This window comes from Rhinatrema bivittatum, chromosome 4 (assembly GCF_901001135.1).
Source record: "Rhinatrema bivittatum chromosome 4, aRhiBiv1.1, whole genome shotgun sequence".
Lineage (NCBI taxonomy): Eukaryota > Metazoa > Chordata > Amphibia > Gymnophiona > Rhinatrematidae > Rhinatrema > Rhinatrema bivittatum.
This window is the reverse complement of record NC_042618.1, coordinates 51,375,314-51,387,715: the sequence shown is the minus strand read 5'-3', so window position 1 is coordinate 51,387,715 and position 12,402 is coordinate 51,375,314. Positions and strand designations below refer to the sequence as shown.

Genomic DNA, 12,402 nt, shown 5'->3' with positions numbered 1-12,402 from the left:
CCTCCCTTCCCCTACCTAACCCGCCCCCCAGCCCTACCTAGAATCCCCCCCCTTACCTTTGTTGGGTAAGTTGCACCTACCTCCCGGCAGGCGTAATTTACACGTGCCGGCCTATGGCTGGCCCGCGATCCCGGGCACAGCAGCAAATGGCCACTGTGTCTGGAGGCTCCGACCACACCCCGCCCCCGCCCACCCCTTTTTGCAAGCCATGGGACATACGTGTGTCCCGGGGCTTGTGTGTGCCGCCAAGCCTATGCAAAATAGGCTCAGGGTGCGCAGGGTTTTTTTTTTAAGGGTTACGTGCATAACTTACGCGCTTAACCCTTTGAAAATCTATCCCTAAGTCTATTCCATGATACCGTTGCTAGTAATAGCAGTGGCTATTTTCTAAGTCAACTTAATTAATAGCAGGTAATGGACTTCTCTTCCAAGAACTTATCCAATCCTTTTTTAAACACAGCTATACCAACTGCACTAACCACATCCTCTGGCAACAAATTCCAGAGTTTAATTGTGCATTGAGTGAAAAAGAACTTTCTCCGATAAGTTTTAAATGTGCCACATGCTAACTTCATGGACTGCCCCCTAGTCTTTCTATTATCCAAAAGAGTAAATAACCGATTCACATCTACTCGTTCTAGACCTCTCGTGATTTTAAACACCTCTATCATATCCCCCCTCAGCTGTCTCTTCTCCAAGCTGAAAAGTCCTAACCTCTTTAGTCTTTCCTCATAGGGGAGCTGTTCCATTCCCCTTATCATTTTGGTAGCCCTTCTCTGTACCTTCTCCATCGCAATTATATCTTTTTTGAGATGCGGCGACCAGAATTGTACACAGTATTCAAGGTGCAGTCTCACCATGGAGCGATATAGAGGCATTATGACATTTTCCATTTTATTCACCATTCCCTTTCTAATAATTCCCAACATTCTGTTTGCTTTTTTGACTGCCACAGCACACTGAACTGACGATTTCAATGTGTTATCCACTATGACACCTAGTGAGTGTGAGGAGCCTTGGGGAACCCCATGGGTAAGTTGGGTGGGATTCGGATCCGCCCTACACACCTACAGAATAACAATCCTCAAAACTAAACGCGACCACTATGCAGCAAAAATACACGACTACCAATATAACCCCAAGGCCCTATTTGCCTACGTCACTGAACTTACAAAAACAATACCCCCCCATCCCAGACAACGACTCCAAAGTCAAATGCGAAGAACTCGCACAATTCTTCCAAAACAAGATAGAGAAGCTCCTGCTTTGCTTCTCCACCCCCTCCCCCTTAGCATTCCCTATACGCAGCAACCATAACCCTGCCATGGATACATTAGACACGACCTCTGCTCCTGAAATCTAAACCATACTAAAAAAGCTCAAACCCTCCTCACACCCCTATGACACCTTACCTCCAAAGCCCTGTTAGACATCCCAAACATAATCGCCAAACCCCAAGCGCAAATAATCAACTGCTCACTCACCACTGGCATAGTTCCTGACATACTAAAACTTGCCGTGGTCAAACCCATCCTAAAAAAACCCAACCTCGACACCTCAGACCTCGCCAACCCCATATCCAACCTCCCCTTCCTCGCCATAGTCATGGAAAAAGTTGTCAATGCCCAACTCTCAGCCTACCTCGTAACCCACAACATTCTCGCGCCCAGTCAATTCAGTTTCCGAAAATTCTTGAACACGGAATCTCTCCAGCTCTCCCTTACAGACACTATACTAAGAGGTATTGACCATGGTCACTCCTACATTCTAGCCTTACTTGACATCTCAGCAGCCTTTGATACTGTCAACCATGACATCCTAATCAGACGCCTCTCAGAAATCGGTATCACTGGTTCAGCCCTCCTCTGGTTCACCTCCTACCTTAAAAACAGGTGTTATTTGGTCAAAATTGGAAACTCCGAATCCACACCCACCCAACTTACCCAACTTGGGTCCCCCAAGGCTCCTTACTCTCAACCACCCTATTTAACATATACCTCCTCCCTCTCTGCCAGCTCCTCATGGACCTAGGGCTCCCACATTTCATCTATGCGGACGATGTCCAAATTCTCATTCCTATCCAGGAATCCCTATCCAAATTCATCAAAACATCGGAGAATTGCCTTAGCTCAATAAACCACCACCTTACCAACCTCCACCTTGCCCTGAACACAGCAAAAACAGAACTCATTCTCATCTCGCAACATAACATCACCAAGCACTTGGCAGACATGAATCATCACTCACCCACAATTTCCTTCCAGCCTCATCCACGAAGCCTTGGAGTCACCATTGACAGCCAACTGAATTTTAAAAGACTCATTCTTCAAACTTCACACCCTTAAGAAACTTAAACCTCTCCTTCACATCAATGACTTTCGTACCGTTCTTCAAGCCACTATCCTTACAAAAATTGACTACTGCAATTCTATCCTCCTAGGCCTCCCCGCTTCTCACATCAAACCCCTACAAATTCTCCAAAATGCTGCAGCCAGAATATTAACCAACACGCGTAGAACCGACCACATTACTCCAAACCTCAAGGAACTACATTGGCTACCAGTTTCCGCCCGCATCCTCTACAAGAACTTATCCATTATACATAAATCCATTCACAACAGCAACCTCAACTGGACCAACAACACCATTCGCCTACATACCTCTGAGCGCCCCACCAGAACAGTACACAAAGGCACCCTTCACATCCCACCACACAAGACCTATCGACTATCATCCACAAAAGAGCGTGCCTTCTCTATAGCAGGACCCATCCACTGGAACTCTATGCCATCAGACCTTCGACTTGAGACAAGCACCCAAAAATTAAAAAAAAAGCTAAAAACTTGGCTTTTCAAACAAGCCTTCCCAGAGAAACCCTATTGCCCACCCCAATCCCACCAAACCCCTCCCCTCTCATGCCAGCAAACATAGCTGCCTCCCCTACTTGTAATTATTAACTGCAATGTCTGGTTCTATTTGTAAATACTAACTGCAGTGTTTTGATTCTACCAAAGTTTGATAACTAACATCTGCACCCCTCCAAGTTCTGCCTTCACCCCGTTCAATGTAATTTCTCTATTTTTACAAGTTACATGTAAACCGATATGATGTTACGACAAATACCGGTATAAAAAAACATTAAATAAATAAATAGATCTAGAACTGCTGTGGGTCACTTTCATAGAGACCCAGATGGCACGAATGATGAAGGCGATCTTTACTCCACGGAGGATGGGGAAATTCCATATAGAACCATATAGAACAATGTTGCTGGCTCTGATCTCCCAGACACTGAAAATGCTAGGTGTGCTGGGTACTGATTCCATGTTTAGTCAAAGAAGAATCTCATTTTAGTTTCTTTGCATAAAGCATTATGGATGTTTTTCAAGAATTGATTGATCTTGAATGGGGTGCCCCGGAAGCTAATTTTAAAGGGGGACGAGCCTTGGAAGTACTGTACCCCCTGGATCCGGCAGCGAGAGTGCAGTTGCGCTTTCTGAAAGTGAATGTGCTGGTGTGTGCCTTCACCAAGCGGATGATTATCCCTGTAGAAGGGGGAGCGGCATTGAAGCATGTGCAGGATAGGAGAATTGAGGCTATAAACAGGCCTTGAGTCGGTGGCAATGAATTCGCAGATAGCCTCTTGCTGCTCTCTGGTGGCTCATTCTTGCTTGCTTCTCTCTCAGGAAGTCAATGAGTCTGGTTTGAATTACAGGGCAGTGATGGAACCAGCAGCCACCTTTTTTTGGCGGTTGCGGGCTGTGACCTGGTCCGCACTTTTGCCAGAGGAGTGGCTTTGGTGACAGCGGCCAGGCATCAGCTATGGCTGAGGAATTGGTCGGCCGATAAAATTTCAAAGTCCAATCTTACAAAATTGCCTTTTAAAGGATCATTCTTGTTTGGGAGTGAATTTTTAAAAAATGGCAATAAATGGGGTGAGTCCCAGGTTCCTCAGTTACTAGAGGATTAAAAGCAGGCACTGTGCTCCTTCGGCGTGAGAGGTCATGTTAGAGGTTTCAAACGTTTTTGATCCTACAGAGGAGCAGCTTCTCAGAGGGCTCAACCTTTGGGTAGGTCTCAGTCCTTCGTGCTAGGCAGCTCAGACGGAGCTTTGTGGGTGTGCCCCCCAAACCCCTCAATGACGGTGTGCCGACCCACCCCCGGGAACATGAGATAGGGGGCCACCTGCCTCTCTTTTTTATCGGCGGTGGGTCAAGCTCATGTCAGACCAGTGAATTCTGGAGGTGATGGCTCTGCTCTGGAGTTTCTCAGCATTTCCTCGGGCCATTTTTGTTGCCTCTCCCTGCATCTCTCCGTAGAAGAGACAGGCAGTGGAATGTATGTTATCAAGACTCCTTGGCCTGCGGGCCATGATCCCTGTGCCCATGTCTCAAGAAAATATGGGCCGATATTCCATTTATTTCATTGTACCTGCAAAGGAGGGTTCCTTTTGCCCCACCCTGGATCTCAAGTGAGCCAACTGGCTTTTGTGAGTGATTTGTTCCAGTATGAAAACTTTATGCTCGCTGATAATGGCAGTACAGTTGGGGGAGTTTCTTACGTTTCTGGATTGTCAGAGGCATACCTGCATATTCCCATCCAGCTGGAGCATGAACAATTTTCTGTGTTTCGCTGTTTTGGGGTGACATTATCAGTTTTGAGCTCTACCCTTCGGTTTGGCCACCATGCCCAGAACCTTCTCCAAGGAGGTGGTGGTAGCGGCAGTGTTGAGAAAGGATGGCATTCTGGTCCACCAGTACTTAGATGATTGGCTAATTTGGGCCAAAAGCATGAAGGAGAGCTTTTAGATTTCATGCAAGGTGATCTCCTGGCTTCAGAAACTAGGTTGGTTGGTGAACTTGGCCAAGAGCAATTTGCAGCCATCCCAGCCACTGGAGTACCTCGGTGTTCGTTTTCGACACAAAGCAAGGCAGGGTGTTCCTGCTGGAGACCCGCATTCAGAAACTGATGGCGCAAGTGCGGCTATTGACAGAAACAATATGCCTGACGGTGTGGTCTTATTTACAGGTGCTCGGGTTGATGGCAGGCACCCTAGAGGTGGTTCCGTGGGCAAGGTCCTCTTCAGCGCACACTGCTTGCAAGTTGGAGTGCCCAGTCTCAGGACTACTCATTTTGGCTTCAGTTACCGGTGGAGATCAGCATCCATCTGTAGTGGTGGTTGCAAGCGGACCATCTAACGAAAGGCATTCCCCTATGAACACTGCACTGGCTAGTACTCACTACGGTTGCGAGCTCCCGGGTTGGGGGCTCACCATCAGGAGTTGTCAGCGCGGGGTGATGGAACATCATTCGGAAGCTCCTGCCTTTTGGTTGGTATACTTGGAATTTGTCAACTGCTTGCAGGGTCAAGCAGTCTGAATGATTTGGACAATGTGATGACAGTGGCTTACATCAATTGCTAGGGAGGAACCAAGAGCCAGCAAGTGTCACAGGAACCAAGAGCCAGCAAGTGTCACAGGAAATATCCCAACTCATGGAATGGGGCGGAAGTACATTTTCAGGATCTCAGCCTCACACATTGCAGGAAAAGATAATGTAAAAGCCGACTTTCTCAGAAGACAGAGTCTGGATCCAGGAGAATGGGAATTGTCAACGAAGTGTTCCAGCTCATAATGGGCTGCTGGGGCCTCTTGTTTCTAGACTTGCTGGTGACATCACACAATGCGAAGATTCCTTGCTTCTTTCAGTCGCAGGAGAGATCTGAAGTTTTCGGGCATTGATGCCCTTGTGCAGGAATGGCTGAAAGACAAGCTTCCATATGCTTTTTTTCCTGTTGCCCATGTTGGGCAAAATGATTTGGAGGTTCAAGAGACACATGGGGTTGGTGTTTTTTGTGGTGCCAGATTGGTCCATGAGGCTGTGGTATGCAGATCTGTGGAGGTTTCTGGTGGACTCTTTTCTCTGATTACCGGTCCACAGGGATCGAAGATCCGACTTGATTTTTGTCTTATGATATGGCCCTTGAGAGGGCTCGGTTGTTGATAGTCCACTGCTGTAATTTCCACCTTGCTTTGAGTGCAAAGGTTCTCCACTTCCTTAGCCTATGTTCGGGTTTGGCGAGTGTCTGAGGCTTGGTGTAAGGAAGGAAGGGTTCATCCTCGTTCGGTTAAAATCCTGTTCAGTTTGGATTTTTTGCAGGATGGATTGTTTAAGGCTTGGCCCTTAATTCCTTGAAGGTACAGGAGGTGTCTCTTGCATATTCGCAGAGTCATGTGAATGGTGAATCCTAGTCGGCCCATCTGGATGTTACCTGGTTCTTGAAAGAGGTGAAGCATCTTTGTCCCCACTTGTGGTTGCTGGTGCCTTTGTGGAGTCTTAATCTGGTTCTGGATTTTCTGGAGGGTCCCACCTTTTGACCACTGTGTAGCCTCTCCTTGAGGTTACTTACTAGAGGATGGTGTTCTGCACATAGAGTTTCTGAACTGCGGGCTCTGCCTTGCCGGGAACCATTCCTGTGAGTGATTCCAGGGTGGTCCAGTTGCGAACTGCTCTATCTTTTTTACCAAAGGTGGTCTTGGATTTTCACTTGAATCAATCAGTTTCCCTGCTGTCTCTGAACAGGGAGAGAGATGTGGATGAATATCGCCTGTTACAGACCTTGGTTGTCAAGCGGCATATCATGAGATATTTGGAAGTTTCTAAACTTCTCAGGAAGATGGACCAGCTGTTTATTCTCCACAGTGGGAGTAAAGAGTTTGAGCTGGTGATGCAGGCTACAATAGCCCACTAGATTAAAGAGGTTATCACGACCGCATATGTGGATGTTGAGCAGCTATTGCCTAGTCAGGTTAGGGCTCACTCCACCAGGGCTCAGGCAGTGTCATGTGCGGAGATTAGATTGTTGTCTACTGTTGAGATTTGTCGAGTTGTGACATGGTTCTCCTTACACACTTTTCCAAGGCATTACCGCCTGGATTTGCGGGCCTGAGAAGATGCAGCCTTCGTGTGTGCTGTGTTGATCGGACCGTGGGCAGCCTCCCACCGTGTTCAGGAGTAGCTTTGGTACATCCCACTGGTGTAGATTAACCTGTCTGAATGCTAAGAAAGGAGAAATTACTACTTTTCGCCCTTGGCTGCCAGATGGTGGTGCTGTTGTCCTCCTGAGTGGCTGCGTCTCTGGCGATTACTGGTAAGTGTCAGATCCAGTCCCTAGATTAGTGATATTACATTCCTTGTCTGAACTCAGTGTTTTTCTATTAACTGAGTATTTGAGTGGTTGACTATAAAATAGTTATGATCATATATTATTTAGTTGTCCACAGATGGCTTTTGTAGAGAATATTGGCAGAGTGATGTCAGTGCAGGGATATATATACCATGACATCAGCTTTGCTCCATCTCCATCTGCTGGTAGAGGTGCATAATCCACTGGTGTAGATTAACCTGTCTTCATTAAAGAAAAGGAAATTATCAGGTAAGTAGTAATTTCTCCTTATCAAGAAGGAAAAAGGTTGAGGGTATTCCAACTTAGTGGATTTCTGAACTGATCAGGTTAAAATGACTGTTCCAACATAATGGACCTAATATTCAAAGCACATTCAGCACTATTTAGCTGGATAAGCGGGACTTATATGGCTAAATAGTGGCTGCTGAATATACGCCTATGTTAGGTGGCCACCACTATGCCTTATAAGTCCCTTATATGGCTAACAGTTACATGCACAAAACATTTATTTATTTATTTATTTAAAATCTCTTTTATACCGATAGCCGTTTGCACATCGTATCGGTTCACATTAAAACAATAACATTAGGGCAGGGCCCTTACAAATAACAATCGTAACAAAAAACATAGGCATGTACTGGGTAGATTGGGGGTGGAGTGAGTTAGCCGTAAAACTTATACAGCTAACTCCGATATTCGGAGTTAGCCGTATAAGTATCCATGTAAGTTGGGATGCCCCATAAAGCAGGTCTAAACTTAGCTGGATAGACTTAGCGAGTAAGTCCGTATATATATATGCATATATTCAGTGGCTTCGCTGTGCTGCTGAATATATATCGTAACTTAGATGGATATGTTCTAACCGGCTAAGTTACTTACATGACCAGCTTTGATTATCTACCGCATAGTAGATATTTAAGGGGATTTTATGACTTTACAGGATAATTTTCAAAACAGCCCGCTCAGATGCAAAGTCTGTGGGTACTTTGTGCAAATTTCAAAGGGAATGTTACTTTCCCTTTGAAAATTGCCCAAGGGTTCAGCTGGCTGCAGACTTTGCACTTGCTTTTTGTGTGGGCTAAATTTGGCTGGAAAATAGTATGCGTACATTTAAAAATGCAATTTCTCCTCTGAAAATATGACCCCAAGAGCTCCTCCCCTTAAACTAGCTAAAAGTACATGTCTGCAGCAGGGTTAAGGATGGGCAACTTTTAAGAGAGCTCTTTGAAAATTGTTCTTCAACTGTGCAGTTGAGTAACGCAAAATAACTTGTAAAATCTGCTGTACATTGCTTAAGAGGTTGTTACATTTCAGTCTTTTAAAATCAATGCGCAACTGATAGGAGAAATTATTTATATACTGCTTTGTCAGGCTAGTTGGTCTAGGGCAAGGATGCTGAAACCGGTCCTTGGTGCCCCCTCAGCCAGACGGGTTTTCAGGATATCGCTAATAAATATGCATGAGATTTGCATGCACTACCTCCTATGTATGCAGACATCTCTTATGCATATTCATTAGGGATATCCTGAAAACCTGACTGGTTGGGGGGACTTGAGGACCCATTTGAACACCCCTGGTCTAGAGGTATAAGAGCGTGAAAAGGCCAGGTTCAAATCCTGGATAAGGTTTCTTTTCACTAAACTTTGTTTCTGTAAATCTTTCTATAGCTTTATGTAATCCATGCTACTCAAATGAAGATATTACTAATAGCGTCGCTGTAACAAATAATTTTAATATTACAAAGGTTGGCGTTGAAGCATGGGGCGTCCGGGAGGGGCATTGGTACTGGATTAAGTATGAGAGCTTGTATGCTCATCTACCCAGGATGGTAGAGAACCAATGAGGAAGATGACCAGCACTGATTTGAATAAGGGGCGGTATCCTAAGAGCGGTCGAGCTTTTATGACTAACAGCAGGGATGTGTCTTTAGCAGTATGGAACAGAAAAGCTGCTCAGACTGGATGGCCAAAAGTGTTTTGTTTTTTTAATCTGTTGTCATCTGCTATGTTAGTACCCTGATGCAAAGTTTATTATTATTATTAATCATTTGTATAGAACATACTAGATTTATGTGGCGCTGTACAGAAATGCATAATGGACAGTTTCTACTCATTGGCGTTTACAAGCTAGTCATGACAGACTGACAAGGCATACACACACAAAAAAAAATAAGAGGCTTTGAGTTAAAACAGTGAAACCACTGGGCAGAAGTAAAGTAAGCAAGTTATAGGCAATGTTCCTTCTAATTTTTGAAAGGCTACATGTGCAAAAATGTTCTTTTGTGCAACTTTTTATAAGCTGAGTTCAATTTGTGCACTTCAAACCAGTATAATGCAAATAATATTGGGATTTCTTGTGCATACTAAGTTTTGCTGTGTGCACGGGGTTCATGACCTGTGTGCGCATGCATATGTGCAGGGCTTAGAGGGAACAGTGGTTGTGGGTAAAATGAATTGAGGAAGGAGGAAATTTTAATTGAGCAAAGTTGTAAGGAATGAGTAATTGCTTATAAAAACCCTTCTGAATGCTAAATTTGTACTTCATCATGACGTGCTCATTCATCAGAACAGCATTGACTAGAATAGATTGACTGTTCACAGCCATTTTTCTCAATGTGTTCTCTGTTTGCCTTTAGTATCTTTACAACTTCTGCATATACATGGCTTGGGTGACGTTCGAGCATAAAAATCTGCAAGTGATTCAGGAAGAAATTGGAAGGCTTCTTCGTTCTGATACGTTTAACCCTGATATAAGAGAGAAAAATATTCCAGAGGAGCGGGAAACAAACATGCCTATTGAAAAGAAGAAAAAGAGTTATTCAGAAAGAAGGTACAATTTCTCTCTCTGTCAGCTCGATACAGTAACATTCAGTTGAAGATTTCTCGTCTGTAACGAGCTCGCTGCGCACAATTCGGACGCGTAAGGCAAACCAGCGATACAGTCTCCAGTTTCGCGCGTCCGTAGCGCTTCTTAAAACAGACGCGTAACCCTTCCCCACCCGGCATGTAAATGAACGAATTAGCTGTATAATGAAGGAATTAGCTATTCCCCTCCGATACCGTAACGCGCGCTCAGGTTATCTCATTAGTAACGCACTGTTTTGCCGCGGCCGTAACGTGTTAGTTTACCGCCTCCCCCTAGTAGGAGTTAGGACTGTGAGTCTAGTAACAAATCCATCGACACCGCTTAAGACACTCAAAAACAATAAAACACAATAAAAAAAAAAAGCGATACAGAGATGATCGAGAAAATGTAATGATGTGGGACACATAAAACCTGTCAGAAAAAAAAAAAAAATGTTTAAATACCTGTCGGAGGGCCGTGTGGGTCTAGGCGGCCGGCGGGCGGCGGCGGCGGGAGCCGGGTGGTCGCGTGTTAAATCTAGGCCGCGGGCGGGTGGGCGCCTGTTCCAGGCGGCAGCGGCAGCGGCGGCGGGGGGACACGCGTTAGTTCGAGACGGCCGGTGGGCGGCGGGTGGTCGCGTGTTAAATCTAGGCCGGGTCCGCACAGGCGCGCATTCATTCACTGCCGGTGGGGGCTGCCCCGGCAGCCCCCACCGGCAGTGAATGAATGCGCGCCTGTGCGACCCCTGCGATTCGGCGCTCAAGGCAGTCACATGCCGTGACGTCACGGCATGTGACTGCCTTGAGCGCCGAATCGCAGGGGTCGCATTCACTGCCGATGGGGGCTGCCCCGGCAGCCCCCACCGGCAGTGAATGAATGCGCGCCTATGCGACCCCTGCGATTCGGCGCTCAAGGCAGTCACATGCTGTGACTGCCTTGAGCGCCGAATGCTGTGACTGCCTTGAGCGCCGAATCGCAGGGGTCGCACAGGCGCGCATTCATTCAGGCGGAGCCGGCTGCTTTCGCCGCCGGCTCCTCCGTCTGGATGAATGAATGCGCGCCTGTGCGACCCGGCCTAGATTTAACACGCGACCACCCGCCGCTGCCCGCCCGCCGGCCGTCTCGAACTAACGCATGTCCACCCACCCCCGCCGCCGCCTGGAACAGGCGCCCACCCGCCCGCGGCCTAGATTAAACACGCGACCACCCGGCTCCCGCCACCGCCCGCCAGCCGCCTGGACCCACGTGGCCCTCCGACAGGTATTAAAAAATTTTTTTTTTGAACACTCAGGTTTTTACATATTTTTGGTATTTTTTTTTTTCACTTCATGGTGCCTGTCATTTCAAATGTCATTTGAAATGACAGGTACCAGCGCACCCTGGTTACTGTATAGGCGCTGTATTAAGCGCCTATACAGTAAAATGGGTTACGCGGGCATAACCCTTCCCTACCGCTTTAAAGCCGCGGCATGCATTTGCATGCGATTAGAAGAGAGTATCGGGGACTTAGTGAAGAGAACTGTGCGTGCGGGGAGGAAGGGTGCGCCTGACACTGCCGCACTGTTATTACCGCGGCCTTACAGGATCGACCCGTTTATTTGCAGAAGACAGCACAAGTTGGACATATAGCACTTTACTGTTTTTCCAAGTTGAGTATAATTATTGGATTCCGATGAATTCATTCTCCCACAAGGAGTTTATGTATAGATCTTGAGCTGGATATAGCAAAGAATTTGTTGAGTTCAGTCTAAAGACATACTTGGCAGCATCTGAAGTTTTCAGATATGCTAATGCAGGGTTGAAGTGTCCTCCTCTCATCCACTGGTCTGGGGAAGAAAGTCAGAGTCCATGTGTTTTGAACACATATAATGTCACAGTCAGACAGGCTGGGATCATAGATCATCCCTGCAGGGGCGACACTGGACTGCAAGGCAGGATTGGAAATGGTCTTCTGCCTAGCCAGCTCCCTCCCCTTTTAGTTGAGCCCGACTGGCCCCCAGGTTCTGGGGGCTGGCAGGACTTTCCTTCTGGAGAACATCATGGTGGCAGAACAAAAAGCTGGCAGATAGGAACTGGATATAGGCAGGGCTGGGGAGAAGGCTGGAATCAAAGGCAAGGCCTGGACTGGAGACGTGGCTGGTACTGAGGGTAGGCAGGAACTGGATATAGACAGGGCTGGAGACAAGGCTGGAATCAAAGGCAAGGCCTGGGTTGGAGAAACGGACTGTACAGGATAAAACAAGACAAGGTCTGGGCTGACACAAGGACAGATTTGGACAAGACTAGACTAGGGCTGGCCAAGGACAGGACTAGAACAAACAAATAAGAAGGCTCAAACAATGAATTTGCATATTTTTTTAGGGACAAAGTTT

The 12,402-nt window shown here is 46.5% G+C and overlaps 1 protein-coding gene across 3 annotated transcripts in view; it reads left to right on the top strand.

The window, feature by feature from the left end:
- PPP1R36 (protein phosphatase 1 regulatory subunit 36) overlaps positions 1 to 12,402 on the top strand; it is a 230,585-nt gene that overhangs the window by 174,097 nt on the left and 44,086 nt on the right. For all 3 annotated transcript variants that reach the window (XM_029598105.1, XM_029598104.1, XM_029598106.1), the window contains exon 9: positions 9,822 to 10,015. In XM_029598105.1, coding sequence (XP_029453965.1) covers positions 9,822 to 10,015 — 194 coding nt within the window. The remainder of the gene's footprint in view (positions 1 to 9,821; positions 10,016 to 12,402) is intronic.